The 19,992-nt window shown below is 40.3% G+C and overlaps 1 protein-coding gene across 1 annotated transcript in view; it reads right to left on the bottom strand.

The window, feature by feature from the left end:
- The window catches only part of LOC124616031 (aromatic-L-amino-acid decarboxylase-like), a 176,838-nt gene that overhangs the window by 14,751 nt on the left and 142,095 nt on the right, over positions 1-19,992 (bottom strand). Inside the window, exon 10 of the mRNA XM_047144249.1 lies at positions 18,594-18,684. Within this exon, the coding sequence (XP_047000205.1) occupies positions 18,594-18,684 (91 nt within the window). The remainder of the gene's footprint in view (positions 1-18,593; positions 18,685-19,992) is intronic.

The raw sequence follows: 19,992 nt of genomic DNA, 5'->3' as shown, positions 1-19,992 counted from the left end.
TACTTGATGACTCATATCCCTGTACTAGACTTAGATGCAAGACCTGTCCCATACATTCTCCCACAACCCCATACTCCAGTCCAGTCACAAACATCACCTATCTCATCAAAGGCACAAGCTAAGCTGCAACCACTGTTCTGCATTCTATGTGGGCATGACAACCAACAAGCTGTCTGTCTGCATGAATGGCCACTGACAGACTGTGGCCAAGAAACAAGTGGACCACCCTGTTGCTGAGCATGCTGCCAAACATGACATCCTTCATTTCAATGATTGCTTCACAGCCTGTGCCATTTGGACCCTTTCCGCCTACACCAGCTTTTCCAAATGGCACAGGTGGGAACTTTCCCTACGTTCCCATAACCCTCCTAGCCTCAACCTTCGTTAGTATTTGTCCTCACCCATCCATTCCCTTCCCTGTTCCCATTCCACCACTACACAGTCCTCATTCCATCATCACACCCAGTATTTTAACTTCTCTCCTTTTCCACAACACATCCCCCTTCCCCACCTCTCCTCTGCCTGCCATCTAACCTCCCAACTGCACCCAGCTGCCTTGCCCTCTCCTCACCCTGTCCATGTGCACTCCCCAGCAGCACTTCACTGTCCACCACTCGTACCTTACTATTGCTTGCCCACCCTGCTCCAGCCGCTTCCTTCCCACACCCAGTCACCACTCCTATCATGCACTGGTGCTGTTGCTTGCAGTGTGGCTTCAGTTGCCAGAGACTGCAGTCATACAAGTGTGAGTTGCATTTGTGTGAGCACACATATGTGTGTGTGTGTGTGTGTGTGTGTGTGTGTGTGTGTGTGTGTGTGTGTGTTTGTTTTAGAATTGTCTCAGGCACAAAATTGAGTTTGCCTGTAAGACACTTTTGTCTATTTGAGAACAATTTCATAAGTACATATCAAATTTCTCATATATGAGTTCTTAAAGGTTGTTAGAACATACACGTTGAAAAAAATCTCTTCTTTCTCTAAAGAATAAACACCAAAAATGTGTACAGCTGCTTTGTAAAGTAAATGATATTCCTCAACTATGCCATTTAAACTCTTACATCTTAATGTTGTTTTGATCACATAGAAACAAAGCAGGATGCTATACCTACTGATCATATTGCTGTGCTGACATGTCAGTCATGGACATGCTCTACTGCATGAAAAAGCCTATGCATTTCTTGCAGACATTGCAAATTATAATTGGCATGTCTTCATAGCTACTGAAGCCAGAATGGTCTCTACATTTTATAACTGTGACGAAAAGAAAATATGAACAGGTTACTGCCATGAAGTAGGTACTGTCCAGTCACTTGTCAGTATTGATCAATATTGAAATTTGTAACCTCAATGTATTTACATTTATTTCTGTAGAGAAAATCATAGCTATGAGAGAAGAAGTAACCCAAAAACATACCAAGCAGTTAATGTGAACATACAGTGTTTTGTTGTTATAGTAGCATAACACAGAGCACGTTCATTGTACTTCTGTGTGACAAATAGTAATGTAATGCAAATAGGACTCAGCATTTACAGATGAAGGTAAATATTTTCTCTAAAAATACCATTGTAATCAAGTAAATAACTACAAATATCAGATAAAAAGCAGCTACATAACATAAATGAGAAGGTAGCTGCATTTTTTAGAGCAGCAGTTTTCTTTCTAATTTATGGGATTCAATTTCACTGTGATAAGTATGAATAGCATTAAACTGTACAGTGATATTTTATTGTTGATGCAGCATGCAGATTTACTGTCTATTATTTCCTTGTGATGAATGAATGAACTATAACTTCAAATTGCTGGTGCTACAATTCATTCCAGTTATTCTAATCAGGTTGGAGCTTGTAGAGTTGCCGATATGCGTGTACTCTCTATGTGCACTGTTCCCTTGCATTATGACAGCACAGCTTCCAAATGCAGCACCAGCACAGTTCATGCTTTGCTTACAGGGCCTTCAACATGACTCCAAACTTCTAAGTTTACCCACCCAGACAGTGCCTTTGCCCCTGTGGTGATGACTTAACTATGGCTACCTCAGAGATTCAATGAAGAGATGGAATCAAAGCCCGGTTAGGATAGTGCAAGAGCCTCTCCTATTCATAATGGCACTCATAATGAACTTCTCTCCTTGACTACTTAGGTGCTCCTACCTATAGCATTCTTCAGATCCTCAACCCTGGTGCAGACGTTGCTATCCTGTCCTACGTTCATTTACAAGACCAACTCATAGTCTGCTGTGACACTGTTCATGCTGCTGCAGCCAGTATATTCCTCCGTGTTACTCCTTGGTCCCCTGTCTATCCCTAATCCTTACAAATACACTGGCACCTTTGTCACTGGAACCTCCACCATAGGCACATCCATCACTGGTGTATCTGACACTGGCCCTTCCAGTACCACCACCAGCACCACCACCACCACCACCACCACCACCAGTGCCACAAGCACCAATGCAGTCAGCACCAGTCCCTTTGGTCCACCAGCCGCAGCAATTCTGCTAGCCTCATACAAGCCCATTGTCCTTCCTCTTGGAAGGGCCAGTTGCCTAATGTTTCTGTACTATTTCCCAACAGGAAATATCATAAGACACAACGCACTTCCCAACAATCCACACTCTGTGCCACCCCTGGTTGGTTGCCTCTCCAAAACCCTTCAAGCCAGTGCCATGTACCGCCGCATGGGCCTCTTATATTGTGCAGAGCTGCAGTTGTTGCCCATCTGGACATCCTCCTCAGGCCATAAGCAAGACTTCCCTGGCCCTCACATTGTGCATTCCTGGAAATTTTGACACAAAGATTGGCTACATGGGTTACGCCTCTGTTGTTACCTTCAGCAGCCAGATCAACTTCCAAGATGACAACTTCACATCTATCACCAGCTACAGTGGCTAGTTAAGTATTCAGGATGATGACACTCAACTCTTTCGTCATCACATTTCCTCCTATCAGTTTTCATCTGAGCCAAATGCATATGTTACAGCTGATCCAGGCTGTCTGCCTCTGGCCAACACCCCCTGGGTTCAGGTCTGTACCAAGCAAGCACCCATCCCAGGGCTGTTTGCCTAACCCTGGGGTGCCTCCTCCCATTAGCTATAACACCATCTCTGAGATGCCTTCACCATCTCTGCCTTTGGGGAGGGATGCTATATCCCCAGGCTACTATCTGTAACATAGCCACCAACTGTACAGTTGTGTGCAATGGATTGCCAAAGCTCTGGTCTGTTAATGACACTACTTTTCCAGATCAAACAAAAACAGTCAGTCATCAACACAAAATGCTGGGTTGTTTTCAACCAAACCTCCAATAGCCACCATGGTACTATGTGGTGCCAACCTCATTTCCAGAGGCACTGATGCAAAACAGTGCTACCATTGCCAGAGTGTCCATGGTCTATCTATCCTTGAGTACCATTCATTCACTGCTGCCTATGGTCTCACTTACTTCAGACTTTATCCATTCTTGAGCACCCTGTGCTCATCACCACCTATATTCTTACAGACTTCAGACTTTATCCATCCCTGAGCAACCTACTATCACCACCAACCATAGCCTCAAAGACTCTGTCCATGTAAGAACATCCCAGTGCAATTGTCAGTGACTGACCTTTAGCCTGAGCCAAGTAGTACAACTTACATCTCTAGAAATTTTTTTGTATTCTGTTCATTGGAATTAATACACAAATAATTTTTCTTTGCTAATTAGACATTTCAGTCATAGTGCATTCTCACCCTTGATCATGAACACTAGAGTTTTTGGTCCTAAATCAAAAGAATTAAATGGTCAAAAAATAAATGTAGTCAACTGATCACATTATTTTTCATTCATAAAATATTATTTTCATTGAGTCACTATGGAAAATGTGCCTGTGGAAGGTTTGAGAAGGTATTCAGTTTTTATTTTGTTGCATGAAAGTATTAAAAAAGTTGTTAAGTACCTAGTTTGACTGCAGTTGGTGTTTAGCATTAAAACAAAATAACAGACCATTAGAATGATTATTTTTTAGAGAAAAACTCATTCCCTGAAATAAAAAGTCTATGAACAAGTTGTAAATGCGTTGACTAAAGACGGAACATTTTTGTTCCTATGGTGGAGTTTAGGGAGCTCAAAAATTCTGGCAGCTCTAGTGTTAACTACTGTGTGTAGGAAGTATTATGATAGCAATTTGATGTGACCAGGCTTATGTGGATTCCTCCATCTTCTCACAGGAGACAGAATTTTCAGGGAGAATCATGGGAAAACACGGCATGAAATGAGGCAATTTGATAAGCACGAATGCCCATGTTCTAGCTAGTGTGACTTTTGATATGTAGTGCCAGTAAATAAGAGTAATCAATTACTGTAGAACTAAACATAGTTGCTATATGAGCAATGAAAATTAAGTTAAAACAAGTTTAATTTAAGTGGGGTGAATCAGAATTCAGCTTGATATGAGGAAATCCAGCATGGGTTGTGGGATGGCAGTGCCAAAGGCTTCCACAATGAGCCAAGTTGAGTATCGTGAAGTGACTTGCATGAAAGGAACAAATTATTGAGGAAAAGAGTATTCAAAGAGTAATAATGAGTGTGATCTTTCTGGTAAATGAGATGACAATCAGATAACACAAGGAAAGCACTGCTGAAGTATGACATGAAACAGAAGCAGAGATCAGTAACAAGACATATTATTGTGATAGTGAATAAAAGAAAACACATGGTAAATAAACTAATTCTCTGTATCAGTGTATAAGGCAGAGAGTGGAAAATGTGGAGAATTCAGGTAATGTGGCAGGTGTGTCACGGACAGTGACACCACAAGCAACAGTGATATGCTAAGCTACTCATATAAATGTAGTAAGTAAATTAAACTGAGTAGAATTAAGGAAAACAGAAAATCGTGAGGAACTAAAAGCAGACACAACAGGTATGTAAGGATAAAGTATGCCAGTAGAAAAAGGTAGTATTGAAAAGGTGGAAATTGCAGTGGGAGGACACTGTATAATATGTAATATCAACATTACATGTGCCTAGTAAATTAAGAATGAAGAAGAAGATAATCATAAGATAAGATATCAGTCTGAGGAAAATCTGTGACTTTAGAAAAAAATTTGTGATCTTAGAAAAATAATTTAAACAGTCGTATGAAGTTCAGTCATGACTAAGGAAGTTAAGATGTATGAAAAAGGGGAAAGAAAGAGGAGACAGCTGGAGGAGAGTAATCCTTGCAGGAGAGTTATTGAAGTAGTATGCAAGGATTATATTGGCACTGTGTACCAATGGAGGTGGGTGTGAAATGTGGTAATGTGATGTCCATGAACTCCCACATTCCAGCTTAGCACAGCTTTTAATGTGTGGTGACTGTAAGTAATAGTAATCAATTATTGTAGAAGCAAACATGGTTGCTGTAAGAGCACTGAAAAACTAACAGTGAGTTTAATTTAAGAGGGGTGAATCAGAATTCAGCTTGATATGAGGCTAGTCAGCATGGGTTGTTGTGTGGCAGTGCCAAGGGCTTCTGAAGTGAACTGAGTTGAGTGTTGGTGTGGGGTTGCAGTGATCATGCATGAGCCAGGAGGTGGAGGAATACAGCTATGGTAAAGGTGAACAAAAACTGAAGCACTGTACCTGTAGACGGACTCCACTTTGAGAAAGATGGGCTGGTCCTACCAGCACCCTCTAGCAAAGGAAAGGTAATTCTGTTGTTAAATAATTATGGTAAAGCAGGATGCATCAACAAAAATGAGATAAAATCATATTTCCACAACTGAAGTGTTAGAGAGTCAATGGGAGTTAGTTAAATTTAAGCATGTTCAATTTTATGAAAAAGATAGTGGTTCATGTCATAGCAGCATTGAAAGAGGGAAGGATGGCAGGAATGGCATTGTTAGGGACGTGGAGTTCTGGTGGCAAATGGGATGGATGGGCATCAGTGCTGCTAGCCCAAAGCTCATAAATAAGTTCTGTGTTTTTCCCAAACATGACCAGAGTGTGTGCAGTCATTTAGGCATATGTTGTGCAATTTTATAACAGGGCATTGAAAGTTTGCTGTGGACTGGGACAATCAGAGAGGCATAGACAAACAAAGGTCACATAGCAAAGCTTATTCTGAGCAACAATATGGAAGACACCAGAAGTGGTAAGGCAGCTTCTGCACTTGCTCCCATTGCTGTACTTGCCATTTGTGGTCGAGCATTGATCAATGATAACCTCTTGGTTACAATCGCTACTAATGCAAATTGTGGGATGTTAGTGGGGCTTGACTGGGTAGTTCTGTTATCCAATCTGATCCAGGTGTGTCATGACATAGTGATTATCATTCATCGCTTCTCCCCTTGGGGCACCAACGTTAATTCTTATTTTGTTTTCGCCAACCAGGAGTAGCATGGCATTCTTCTTCAGGGCAAAGGCAATGATGAAATGTTACTATCATAGCAAACACTGGTAACAAATTAATGGAAATTAAAAGCTGAGAATATGAATAGCAGAGAATATCAACTAAAATAATCCAATTTTGAAATACAATGTAATTGGATTGATAAAGAATTTACTCACTGAGTGGTAGCAGGTTTTTATACATATAAAGATGTTTAGATTTGTAAGCTTCTGGAGCCAGTGGCTCCTTTTTCTGGAAGGATGATTGAAGGGAAAGGAAGAAGGATGAAGGAAAATGACTGGTGAGGTTTATGAAATGGGAAGAGTTTGGAAAAATCACCAAGAACCCAGGGTCGGAGAACTTACCAGATGGGATGAGAAGGAAAAGTCTTTCCTGGTATTGGCCTAAGGATTTGAAGTGAGACTGGAGGGGGGTCACTGTGGCAGCATACATAGATGGATGAATATGACAGCTGGCAGAGTCCTTTGCCCAGGCAATATCAGCAGTTCAAACCCACAGTGGTGGAGCCTTTGTCAGCAGGTAGGATTATAAGATAGGAATCAGTTTTTGGGTGGTGGATTGTGGTTCTTTCTGTAGATGTAAAGTTAGCTTCCATGTTGAGGGATTTCAGGAATTATGGTGAGACAAAGTTTATGGAGGAGTGAACTGAGCCAGGCAGAGTTCATCATCGGCTTTGAGTTGAGTTTGATTGGTAGGGTTGATGGTGAAAAAGCTTTTCCACTGTAGGAAGCAGGAGAAGCAGAGAAGGTCATTAACAAATCCAGCATGACTGAATTTGGGAGTGGGGTAAAGGTAAGGCCTTGGGGAAGGACTGCTCCTTCTGTGGGACTAAAACTTTTGGAGGAAAGATTAATGACTGTTTGGTTTCTGGATTGTGTGCGGTGGTGAGAGGGAGTTTCTGAGTATGTGGTAAATGTAGTAGGTCTGTAAGGCAGGGTTTGTTGGCTATGAGGGGACATGGGGGAGGTTTGGAGGCAGATAATAGTAGTCCAAGGAATATTTTGAGGTGGCATTGTGCATGCTGGTCTGGTTCCTGGAGGGCAACAGTTTCAATGTGAGAAATGGGATACAGGAATGAGGGACTGAAAAGCACAACAATTTTACAGATAGAGAGTAAACACTTCACTCCCACCCCTATTAACATTCCATGATTTCTTAACCTCAAGTCTTGCCTCACCATCATTCCCTAAGTTCCTCAACATGGAAGCTAACCTTACATCTGCAGAAAGAACTGCAATCCACCACCTGAAGAGTGATCCTGACTGTATAATCCTACCTGCTGACAAATGCTCCTTCAATGTGTTTTTGAACTGCAGAGATTACCTAGTGGAAGGAATCTGCTAGCTGTCAGATTCATTCACCTACAAACCCTGTAATAGTGACCAAATTCCAGAAATACAACAGGATCTCCCGTCTCTCCTCAAATACTTAGCCCAATCCCAGAACCTCTCCCTGAGTCTATCTCTCTCCTCACCTTAACACTCCCCACACTCCTACTTTCTACATGCTTTGTAATGCCCCTAAATCCAACCACCCAGGATGCTCCACTGTGGCCAGTTACAGTGCCCCCACTGAGAGACTCTGCTCTTATGGACTAACATCTTCAGTATATTGTCCATAATATACCCTCCTACATAAAAGACACCAACCTGTTCCATTACCAACAGTACCCTGCTTGTCATTAATGACGTCACCTCCCTCTACACTAACATCCCTAATGCTCATGGTCTTGATACTACTGAACACCACCTTTCCCAATGCATGACTTATCACAGACCAATAACTTTCCTACCTGGTCAGCATGACCTACATTATCCTCAACCACAATTACTTCATCTATGAATGCATCACATAAAGTCTAACCCATGGTATAGCAATGGATATCCACATGGCACCATCCCATTCATGGGCCTTCTAGAGGAAGCCTTCCTAATTACACAGAATCCCAAGTCCTTCACATGGTTCAGATTCACTGATGATATCTTTGTTACTGGAGTAAGGTGAGGACACCCTATCCACATTCCTCCATAACCTCAACACCTTTTCCCCCATTTGTTTCACCTGGTCCTACTCAACCCAACACACTACTTTACTTGATGTTGACCTCCACCTCAAAAAATGCCTACCTATATTCATATCAAACCTACCAACCACCAGCAATACTTCCACTTTGACAGCTGCCATCCATTCCATAGCAAGTTACATACAGCCCAGCCAATCATGCCCATTGCATCTGTAGTCATGAGCATTCCCAAATATACCAATGGTCTCACTAAGGCTTTCACAGACCAAAATTACTCTCCCAGCCTTGTACAGCAACAGATCTCCTATGCCTTGTATCTTCAGTCACCTCCCACATTTCCACCATCTGGCCACAAAGGAGCACTCCCCTCATGACTCAGGACTGCCCAGAACTAGAACAACTGGAGCACATTCTCCACCAGAGTTTTGTCTACCTCTCGTTGTGCCCTGAAATGAGGAATATCCCACCTACTATCCTCTCCATCCATCCCACAATGGTATTCCACTGAACCTACACAATATCCTTGCCCCATCCCTACTGCAACCCTGCTCCCAACCCCTTGCCTCATCACTCATATTCCTGTTACAGATGTAAGACTTGTCCCATACTACCTCCTACCACCATCTACTCCAGGCAGGTCACCTACCCCATCAAAGGTAGGGCTACTCATGAAAGTATCATATGATCTACAAACTGAACTGTAACCACTGTGGCACATTTTACATGGGCATGACAACCAACAAGCTGTCTGTTTGCATAAATGGCCATCAACAAACTGTGGCTAAGAGACAGCTCACCCAGTTGCTGAACACGCTGCCAAACATGACTTATGTCACTTCAATGACTGCTTCACAGCCAGCGTCATCTGCATCCATACTACCAACACCAGCTTTTCTGAGTTGTTTAGGTGGGAACCTCCATGCAATAGATCCTACAGTCCTGTAATCCCCTGGCCTCATCTTGTGCTAGTCCCTGTCCTCCTCTCACATATCCCCTTCACTGCTCTGATTCCAGCACTTCGTAGGTACACAGGTACACTATTCCACCAACACACCCACTACTCCCTCTCCCTCTCCCCCCTGCTCTACTCCTTTTCTGTCCCCCCTCCCTCTTCCCCCTAAGACTCCTTAATGCACCTAGCAGTGCTATCTTGTTCCCCCACATTCCTGCATGCTTCCACAAGCAGCATTACACATTCCCCCACCCCTATCCTGCTATCTCTTCCCCTCCCCACCCCTGGTTCCTCCTTATCCCCATCACCCAGACTGCTTCTCCAACTAAGCACAATTGCCTTGGTGGCCATACTCAGTGATCATGTGTATGTGTATGTTGCACTAGCAAGAATGCGCGTGTGATTTACACATTAGAAGAAGCCCTTTTGGCAAAAAGCTCATATGTTTAGCTGTCTTTTTGATGTGCCTGTCTGCAACTCAACATCTCCTTTATATGGTGAATAGCAATCTATCCTTTTCATAATATTGTTGTTAGTCCAGCCTGAATTTTCCATGGTTTGATTATACTGCTTAATTATATAGACAAAAAATGCACTAGATATAATTTCTGGTCATCAATTACCTTCAGGAGGTCAAATTTTTAATTCCAGTAACAGACACATATGAAAATGCATATAACTAGACTCATCTGTTGTTAGGACAAGGGGAAACAAAGATTTTTGTTCTGTAGCAGTTCTGATATCTGCCTTGCTTCACTGACTACTGCCTGGCAATAAAGTCTTCAATTTCTTAACTATCACACCTTATGCTCTTTATTGTCAAACTACATCTGAACATATTGGGATGTCTGATCAGCTGATTGCAAGAATGGCTCAAGGATGGTCCTATCAAGTCAGCATTAGATGTTAATACTTTGCTGTGACCAACATCACAGCAAGAAAAATAACTACTTTTTAGTGACATGGTAATTTTTGTAATGTCTTTAAGGGCAGTATTCTTAAAGCTAATGGTTGTTAGTGACATAAACAGTGCCTACTGTTGTAAATATAATTTGGTAAGATGTTTTTTAATTTTTTTAAAATTATGATGTTTGGCTGCAAGTGCCTAAGAATTATCATAAGCACCTAAGCGTACTAAACATGTTTGGTGACAAAATCTTAAGCATATTTACATCTAAAAGGATTTTTAAATGTAAATATACTTAAGATTTTTTTTACTGACTCCACATGCACAATGGTAATTTCATCTGGTTTCTGTGGAAATATTTGTAAATATTTATTGTCTATTCTTGTCTACTGACATGTTCCAAATCCCCCAGGGTCTCCTCACTGTGGATCAAGTGGAACAAAAAGTACACCTAATCTAATAATTAGTAAGTCAACTGTTAAGAAATATTCCTCAAAGTTTTTAGCAAATAATTTCAATGTGATGTTATTTTTGTCACAGCTGTTTCCTGGGAATAAAATTTCATTCACATAACTTCCTTAATTTAATTCTTGTTTAATAAGACTAAAGATTGCTTTATTTTGCTATACTCTTTGATGTTATCATTTTTTGTCATTTTTAATGCACTAGATGATTTTAAAACTCTGGTGATATGGTGTTTCTACTCTTGATTTCAGTCTATTCCTTGAATTTGCTGGAGATTTCTCTTTTTTTACTGAAGATGTTTTAATTTTGTGTGTTCTTTATGCCAAATTCTGCTTCTGGTTAATTTTATCTCATTCATTTTGGGGGAAAGTAAGATTATAATTACTGTTTGAATATGTTTAAGCATGTGTTACCTTTATCATTACTCAATTTGCCTCATAAACATCTTTACAGTGTTTTTCCTGTGAGTTCTGTTTAAACATTAAGATTACATCCCATGGTTATGACTTAGTTATATAGATCTACATCTACATCAACATCTGTAATCCACATTCACCTGATGGAGTCTGGTGGAGAGTAATTCTGCTGTCACTAATCTGATTTCCTCTTCCCTGTTCCATTAGCAAAAGGCATGTGAGAAAAATTACTGTTAGTAAGCCTCCATATAGCTCTAATTTCTCACATCTTCTCATTGTGGTTATTTCCCAAGTTGTATGTAGGAGGAAGTAATATGTTGTCTAACTCTCTCCAGAATGTACTCTCTTGGAATTTCAATAGTAAACATTTCTGTGATGCATAATGCCTCTTTTGTATCACCTGACACTGGAGTTTGTGGAACATCTCCATAACGCTCTAGCGTCAGCTGAGTGATCCCATGTTGAAATGCGCCACTCTCTTTTGGATCTTCTCTGTCTCTTCTATTAATTTAACCTGGTAAGGGCCCCAGGCTGATTAGTTGTACTCCAGAATCAGTCAAACAAGCCATTTCTTTTGTGGTTGAATTATGTATACGATAAACAATAATGGTCTTGTCACTGTTTCTTAGAGTACTCCTAAAATTACTTTTACATTTGTCCGTATTGTTCTGCTAAGCGTGACATATTGAGTTCTATCTGCAAACAAGAGTTGAATCCAGTATCAAATCTGTTCCAATACTCAGTAAGCTTACATTTGTATCATTAAATGACATTATGGAACTATCTGAAACACCTTCCCAAAGTCAGGAACCACAGCATTAAGCTGAAAACTCATGTCTACAGCACTCTGGATCTCATGGATGAACAGAGTGTTCTGAGTTTCCCAGTATCGCTGTTTGCAGAATCCACGTTGATTTTTATAGATTTTTGTTCTCCAAAAATGTCATAATATGTGACGACAGAACATGTTCCATAATTCTACAACAGACTGACATCAGAAATATAGGCCTCTAATTATGTGCATCTGTTCTACAACCAGTCTTTAAAACAAGACTGACCCACACTTTTTCCAGTCATTAGGTTCCCTTTGTTGCTCTAGCAACCTGCGATAAGCTTCTGCCAGAAGAGAAGAGAGTTCTTTCACATAATCTCTGTAGAATCTTTCAGGTATCTCATCTAGTCCAGATGCCTTTCCACTGCTAAGTGATTGTAGTTGCTTTTCTATCCTATTACTACTGCCATTTTGACATTCATGTGAGGGAGTGTATGATGATTTTTGAGGGAGAGAGTTTTAGAAGACTGAATTCAGTATATCAGCCTTCTCTCTGTCAGCTTCTGTTTTAGTTCTGGTATGATCACAGAGTGACTGAATGGATGATTTATACCTGATTACTGATTTTATGTAAGACCATAGCTTCTTGGGATGATGTTTGGCTTGTGGAATGCTCAACTGGACAGTCATCAGCACCCATACAAAGTCCCAATTTTTACTCAGTTCAGTTTGTTACACTGTCCAGTCTATCCACTGTCACGAATGATGATGAAATGATGAGGACAACACAAACACCCAGTCCCTGGGCAGAGAAAATCCCCAACCTGGCTGGGAATTGAACCCAGGACCCCGTGATCCCGAGGCAGCAAAGCTAGCCACTAGACCATAGTTTCTTGGGGTTTTCAATTGGAGTGGTTGACAAAATTTTACTTTCCAAGTTATTAAATGCTTCTCTCATTGCTCACCTTATGCTCAGTTTCAATTCATTAAGCTTTTGTTTGCCAGCTAGATTTTGAGTTCTCTTAAATCTGTGATGAAGCTCTCTTTCCACATGTTGCAACTTCCTAACATGGCTACTAAACCACAGTGGGTCTTCCCCATTGCTTGAACCTTGCTCAGAACTATTTGCCAAAGGCATATTGAATGACGCTTTTGAATTTTATCCATTTGTCTTCCACACTGCCTTCAGCACTGAATATTTGATGTTGATTACTCAGATACTCTGTGATTTGTATCCTGTCACTCTTGCCAAACAACAACATTTTCCCACCTTTCTCAGTCATTGATGCTATCACAGCATGATGGTGACTGATGACCCCCTCCATGCTAACTGATCCAAAAAGTTCAGGTCTAATTGTTGCTAGGAGATCTAATATGCTACCCTCACTAGTTGGTTCTCCAACTATCTGATCGAAGCAAGTTTTGGATAAGACGTTCTGAATAATGTCACAAGAATCCTGGTCTCTGGCAACAGTTCTGATTGCATGACTCTCCCATTCTATAGTTGACAAATCGAAGTCACCCCATATTACAATATCATGGCCATGGAACTTGTTCACAAAATTCTACAAATTTTTTTTGAAGCACTCTGCAACTACAACTTCTGATGCAGTCAGTCTATAAATGCATCTGCTTATCACATTTGACCCACACCTTGATACTTAATTTACTCAGATTATTCTACATTTGAAATTCATAATAACCTCACTAGAAATTACGGAATTTTTTACTGCAATAAATACACCAGCACCACTGTTGTCTAACGTATCCTGATGATATGTATTTCAATCTGTATTTTTTTTGGATTTCATTGCTATTCACTTTCAGTTTCAACTAACTCTCTGTTCCTAATACTACTGGGCATTATTATCTTTAATGAACAACACTAATTCTGGGACCTTACCATGATTGTTCCTACAGTTTACTAAGATCATATTAACGTTTCCTATTTCCAATCTGTGAGAAAGAACATGCTCTGAGAATAATGTGGCTGATATATCTCCACTTTTGCCAAGAAAGTGTAATCCACTATCCCAGTAGCTGCTTCGTGTATGTATTGCTTGCCCTGATCTTTTGAGGGGCCCTACAATTCTCCAGCCAGTAACAGTCAAGAATCATCTGAGACTCTGGTTTAGAGCTTCCACTCTACTCCAGGCCAGAGGACTGTAACAGACTCTGGGTATGGTGCTACAAAGTGGAGCTTAGGCTGTTTATTGTTGGCAACTTTTGTTTTAAATATTGGACAATTATGGCCAAATAAGCAATGTATCATCAGTTTTATGTATGAATCACTGCAAATATTTGGATTTAGAAATACATAGTCATTATCCATTCCATTACAACTTCAATTCTCCTTCGGAGATTTACTGTGTGAAACAATATAGAGCATTCATTCATTAACACAATGTGTCAGTAAATCCAATCATGAAGAACGACTTTCAAGCTGAACAAAAACAACTCTGTACATACCCTAACATTAAAATCTCTACAAACAATGAGTCTCTACATAACCTAATTAATACTGTCACTTGCAGTCTAATGAAACATAAAACATACCCTCTTGGTTGATTGTAAACTATTAGTACTACTACCTAATGTATTTTTAGAGCCAGTGTTGTGGTACACCATTCAAGAGTTACTCAATGGCTTTTGAGGTGATTTTTATAAGAATTCCTGTGAAGTTCCTCCAAAATTTCATCGTGTGTCAGGTGATAAAGGTAAAAAGAAACACAACTGTAGAGTTCTACGAAATTCTGTGCTTTGTGCAGTGCAAAAGAACTTTAGTGAAAAACCAACCATTACAAAAAGGGGTGTGTGTAACATGTGACATACATCTGAACTTGGTTAAGCACATCAAAACTATCAAATCACTGCAGAAATTTGTCCTCACTCTACTGGAAGAATAATAAGTGTTAGCTAATATACAAAAAAATCTGTGAAGTATACTAAAAGTGTGTGTGCCAGAACAGTTGTGACTGAGTGCTCAAAGATATCCAAAAAAATTTCATCACACCCCAAAGTGCTTCACATATGGTAAATTCTAGTGCAGATGAAACATTAACTGTGTCATCAAATTCATTCACTGGCATTAGCTGTATCAAGAGTTCAAAGTAAGCATCAGATTGAACTTAACATAATGAGTACACCTACTACAAGAACCATGGATCTATACCAGGCATCATTTGGAAATAAAAACAAGAGGAATTCAACACTGAAGAGGATTGAAGAGGGCATGAAATGTAATAAACGCTTCTGAAACAGCAGAAAAAAAACAAGGTAATTTTGCTGGGTGACAGACACCTTTGAAGTGTAACTGAAGAAATTAGCAGGACACCAATAATAATGTAAGTGCTTAGGTTCTATGAAACCTGGTGCTCACGGGGATTAAATGTTATGTATAGTAAGTGACATTTTCCATAAGACTATGAAAGACAAGTATATTGTGGCAGTTCAAATTATGTTTCACACAATGAAGGTTTGAGAGCTGTTGATTACTTAAGAACAGCTTTACACTAACTGAATAATATCAACATAATTGTTCTCAACAATCCCCACAGGTATGACCGAATTCAATCCTGGAGTGTTAATAAGGCAATAAGAACTACAAATAAGAATTAAGCAGAAATCAGTAACAGTTTTCCAAATAATTAGGCCTACATGATAGGAGTACACAAATTTAACAGAGAACTTCACACCAGTCAAGGATTTTATCTTAATTAGTGTGGAAAGCCACTCAACAATCTTAACTTGTAAGATAATAAGAAATTTGGGAAACCATGTGCTTTAAAAAGTCTACGGGTTTGAGCTAATGGTTCATCAAAACTCAAGAAAACACAATGAAAAGGAGTGAATACAGAGACTACCTTGGACAGATGGCTAGTGGAAAGAAAGAAACAGTGAAGTAATTTTTCAACCACTCCTTTTGTGCATGCGCACAGGTCACCTTGGACAAAAAGATTATGAGAAAATGTAATACAGCAGCCCCTCAAAAATTACCTGTCAACTGTGTTATGGCTTCTAACAATTAAAATCAGACCATATTTCACTGAAGCATCAGAGATCTGTAGTTCAGCAAGCTGATAGTGAATGTACATGGTCAAGAAGATACAGATTGTGGCCATATTCTATGTTTCAGTGAACAGCATGTTACTTGTGGTATAGTAAAACTAGTGATAAATAGCTGTGACTCACAAAATTCATTTTGTAGAAAAACTAATGAAAGATATTGCTGTCTATCCCAAGTACAGCATCACATTGTGTGCAATTGATATACACAAGTGTTTTTTTTTTTTTTTTAAATAGTGCTATAGAACTGCATGTAAATAATTCTTGTTTATCTATTGTAAAAGCATACTAGGGACCTTCAGAACATTTTATAGTCTGTTTTTGAAGCAAATAGATTCCCCACTAACACATATTTTTAAACATGGGAGAGGTGTGTTAGTACCTGGGGACTATGTAAAGAATCAGGCATTAGCCTAAAGTTAATAAATGAAATGTGTGATGCCACTAGCTGTATCACATGATACAAGTTCAGATTAGTAATTTGCGGTATGTTTGGCTACATAAGAAAAATACTACACTTAAAACTGGTAATATTTAATTAGAAGCTAAATACCAAAAATGACTTATTTGTAAATTTCACTTCCCACAGACAAATGTAAGTGATCAGATAGCTGCTATTTAAGCTAAAACCTCCCTACCCTTCCTAAAGTGGTATTCTGCCACCCGACCAACCTAGACAATATCCTGGTCCATCCCTATGCTGCTCCCACTCCTAAAACCTTGCCACATTGGTCATATAACTGTGGACAATCCAGTTGAAAGACCTGCCCAGTCACCCACCCAGTACATCCAACCCCAGTCTTGTCACAGGCTTATCCCACCCCACCAAAAGCAAAGTCACCTATGAAAGCAGCTGCCATATTCCAGCTCTCCTGCAATACCTGCACAGCATTTTATATAGACATGTGCACCATCTGTCCATCAGAATGAGTGGCCACTGGCAAACTGTGGCCAAGAGCAGAGTTGACCACCCAGTGGCAGAACATACTACTGAGCACAACTTGTTTGAGTTCAGTGGCTGGTTCACAACCCTTGCCATCTGGGTCCTACCCCCCTCCTCCTCTCCAGAACCACCTTTTTTGAACTACACACATGGGTGTCACCCTTCTGATACATCCTTTGCTTCTATAATTTTTCTGAACTTGGTATCTGCTAATCCACTGCATCCACACCCTCCATGCAACAATATTCTACTCCTATGCCCTTTGACCCTTCCCAGTCCACAGCTTCACATCATCATCATCCACTGCATGATCTTACTGGCTCTGGTGCCCATGTGTCACATACCTATCCCATACATCTGCTGCCTCCCCCTCTTGAATTCTTATCCCACATGCTGACTGCCTCCTTGTAAGCTGCCAGCTATCCCTCCTCAACCCCTCCTCCTGCTTCTCATCTCTTTCTCCCTCTGCACATACATACAATGACAGCCCCTCTCCCCAGTCCACCTGCTGAACTGAAATCCCTGCATTCTGTGTTTAGCTCCTCAATGTAGCTGCACAGGTGTTCGAGCATGTGTGTGAGACTGAACAAGGTGGTGCAAAGTTCAGCACATTGGACTAGCAGTCAGGAGGATGGTGCTTGAAACCTGCGTTCGGCGATCCTGATTTAGGTTTTCTGTGATTTCTCTAAACTGCTTTTGGCAAATGCTGGAATGGTTCTTTTGAAAGGGCATGACAGACTTCCTTCCCTACTCTGATGGGATTGATGATGTCACTGTTTGGTCCCCTCCTGCGAATCAACGAATCAACCAATCAATTGTGTGTGTGTGTGTGTGTGTGTGTGTGTGTGTGTGTGTGTGTGTGTGTGTGTGTGTGTGTGTGTGTGTGTGTGTGTCTTCTAGCTTGTTAAAGGACTTATCCAAAAGCACCAAGTTTTCTTCTTTGTCTTTTCTCTGTGCCTGTTGACGACTCATCACTTGTCCTATTTGACGCGTGGTCTCTAGTAATCCAAAATTATTTACTTAATTATATTTTGTAAATAGTAGTTATTTCCATTCTTACCTTTGTTTGAAAGATAAAAAAAAACTGAATGTAAATTAATGCCTCATTCACATTCTTGTTTCTACAAGCACTTACAGGTTTAGAAATATACATAAAAAATAAATAAATAAAAAAATATTTGCTAACCTTTAGGTCTTTGGACTGAACACTAATTTTTGTGTATTTAGCCATTCTCCTAGCTTTTATGATTCTACATTAATGTAATAATGAGACAGGCGTATCTGGTTATGTTGTGAGTGATTGTATGCCAAAAAAAATTGAGGTAATAAGAAATAAACTGTATCACAAACCTAATCAATATTTCATAAATTTTGAGCACTTTTTGCAGACTCGTATCTGTTCTTTTGATGATAATTGGTGTTTCCTTGATTGTGCAAATAAAAAGAGCATTTTACACAAAAAGTAATTACCTGAATATATGTAGCTGTGTGTCTGATCAAATGCCCTATAGGTACACTTCTAACATAGGAACTGCTACTTTATTGTTAAACCATATATGCAATATCACCATTAAAAAGTATCTAGGGATAATTAAGCTGCTGCTGTGAACATTATTAAGTTTACATAGTAATTAATATTCAGAAAGTTTTCATTGCTAATCATACAGTGTGATACTTACTCTATAATCAGGTTTTTTCCCCTGCATCTTGTGTTCAAGGTAAATGCGCTCTACACAGAAACTCTTGCTAAGTTCTGTTGCATCCTTCAACCTTGAAATAACAAAAGAAAAAAAGTCAGATGCTAGAAAGTCAAGGCAACATTGAAATGTGACTGCCATGTTCTCTTGTAGATGAAAAGCCAAATTTTCTATGATATACTGAACTCTGGTAGACTTAATAACAGAAATTTACTTGCACACTGTCTCATAGAATTTGTGAATGAAGGATAAATTTTTTGAACAGGGTGAATTATCAATTCATACAGACACATCGCCTGCAGAAAGTACAGATAATATTCAGACAAAAATTCCTCTTCCATTTTATCATTTGACCAATGTTTTCATCAACAATTAACATCAAAGTTTCTTTATTTTTATGAATGAACTTCGGACACCACCCTTGAATAAGCAGCCACTTGTGGCTGTCAGAAGAAGTATCTGAGCTGGTGATTTCCTGCTCCATGCTGACAGTATGCAACATATATGTTCAAGGAAAAGGCTACCACAGGTTAAGTTTAGGCCAGGGTGGTTACTGGAGTGAGCAATATTCTGTAAGGACAGCTCCCATCTGTGCAGCTCAGAAAACCTGGTGGTGGTGGGAAAGATCCAGATGGCACAGGTTGTGAAGCAGCCATTGAAATCTCACATGTTATGCTCTGCTGCTTGTTGTTGCACTGAGTGATCCACCTTGTTTCTGGCAACAGTTTGGTGGTGGACATTCATTCTGGTCAACAGCTGGTTGGTTGTCATACCAATGTAAAATACTGTGCAGTGGTTGCAACAGAGCCGGTGTATAACATGGCTGCTTTCACAGGTGACCCGGCATCTGATGGTGTGGGATAAACCTGTGATGGGACTCATGTAGGAGATGTTGGGTGGATGAATAGGGCAAGTCTCACATCTGGGTCTTCCACGAGGGTATGATTCCTGTGGTAGGGGATTGGAGGTGGGAATGGCATAGGGATGAACTAGGATGTTGTGGAGGTAGAGTGGGTGGCAGAACACCACTTTGGGAGGGGATGGAAGTACCTTCGGTAGGATGTCCCTCATTTCAGGGCATGATGAAGGATACTCAGATCCCTGATGAAGGACATGATTCAGTTGTTCCAGTCCCGAGTGGTATTGGGTGACAAGGGGGGGCGCTTCTATGTGATTGGTTCTTGGGATTAATGTGAGGATCAGGTGCATGTGGAGATATGACACAGGGGATCTGTTTGTGTATTCAGTCTATGGGGTATTGCCTGTCAGCAAAGGCCTATGTGAGACCTTCAGCATACCGATCGAGAGAATTCTCATCACTGCAGATGTGTCTGCCATGGGTGACCAGGCTGTATGGGAGGTGCAGGTACTATTGGTGATT

This window comes from Schistocerca americana, chromosome 5 (assembly GCF_021461395.2).
Source record: "Schistocerca americana isolate TAMUIC-IGC-003095 chromosome 5, iqSchAmer2.1, whole genome shotgun sequence".
Classification (NCBI taxonomy): Eukaryota; Metazoa; Arthropoda; class Insecta; order Orthoptera; family Acrididae; genus Schistocerca; species Schistocerca americana.
This window is presented reverse-complemented; position numbering and strand designations above follow the sequence as displayed.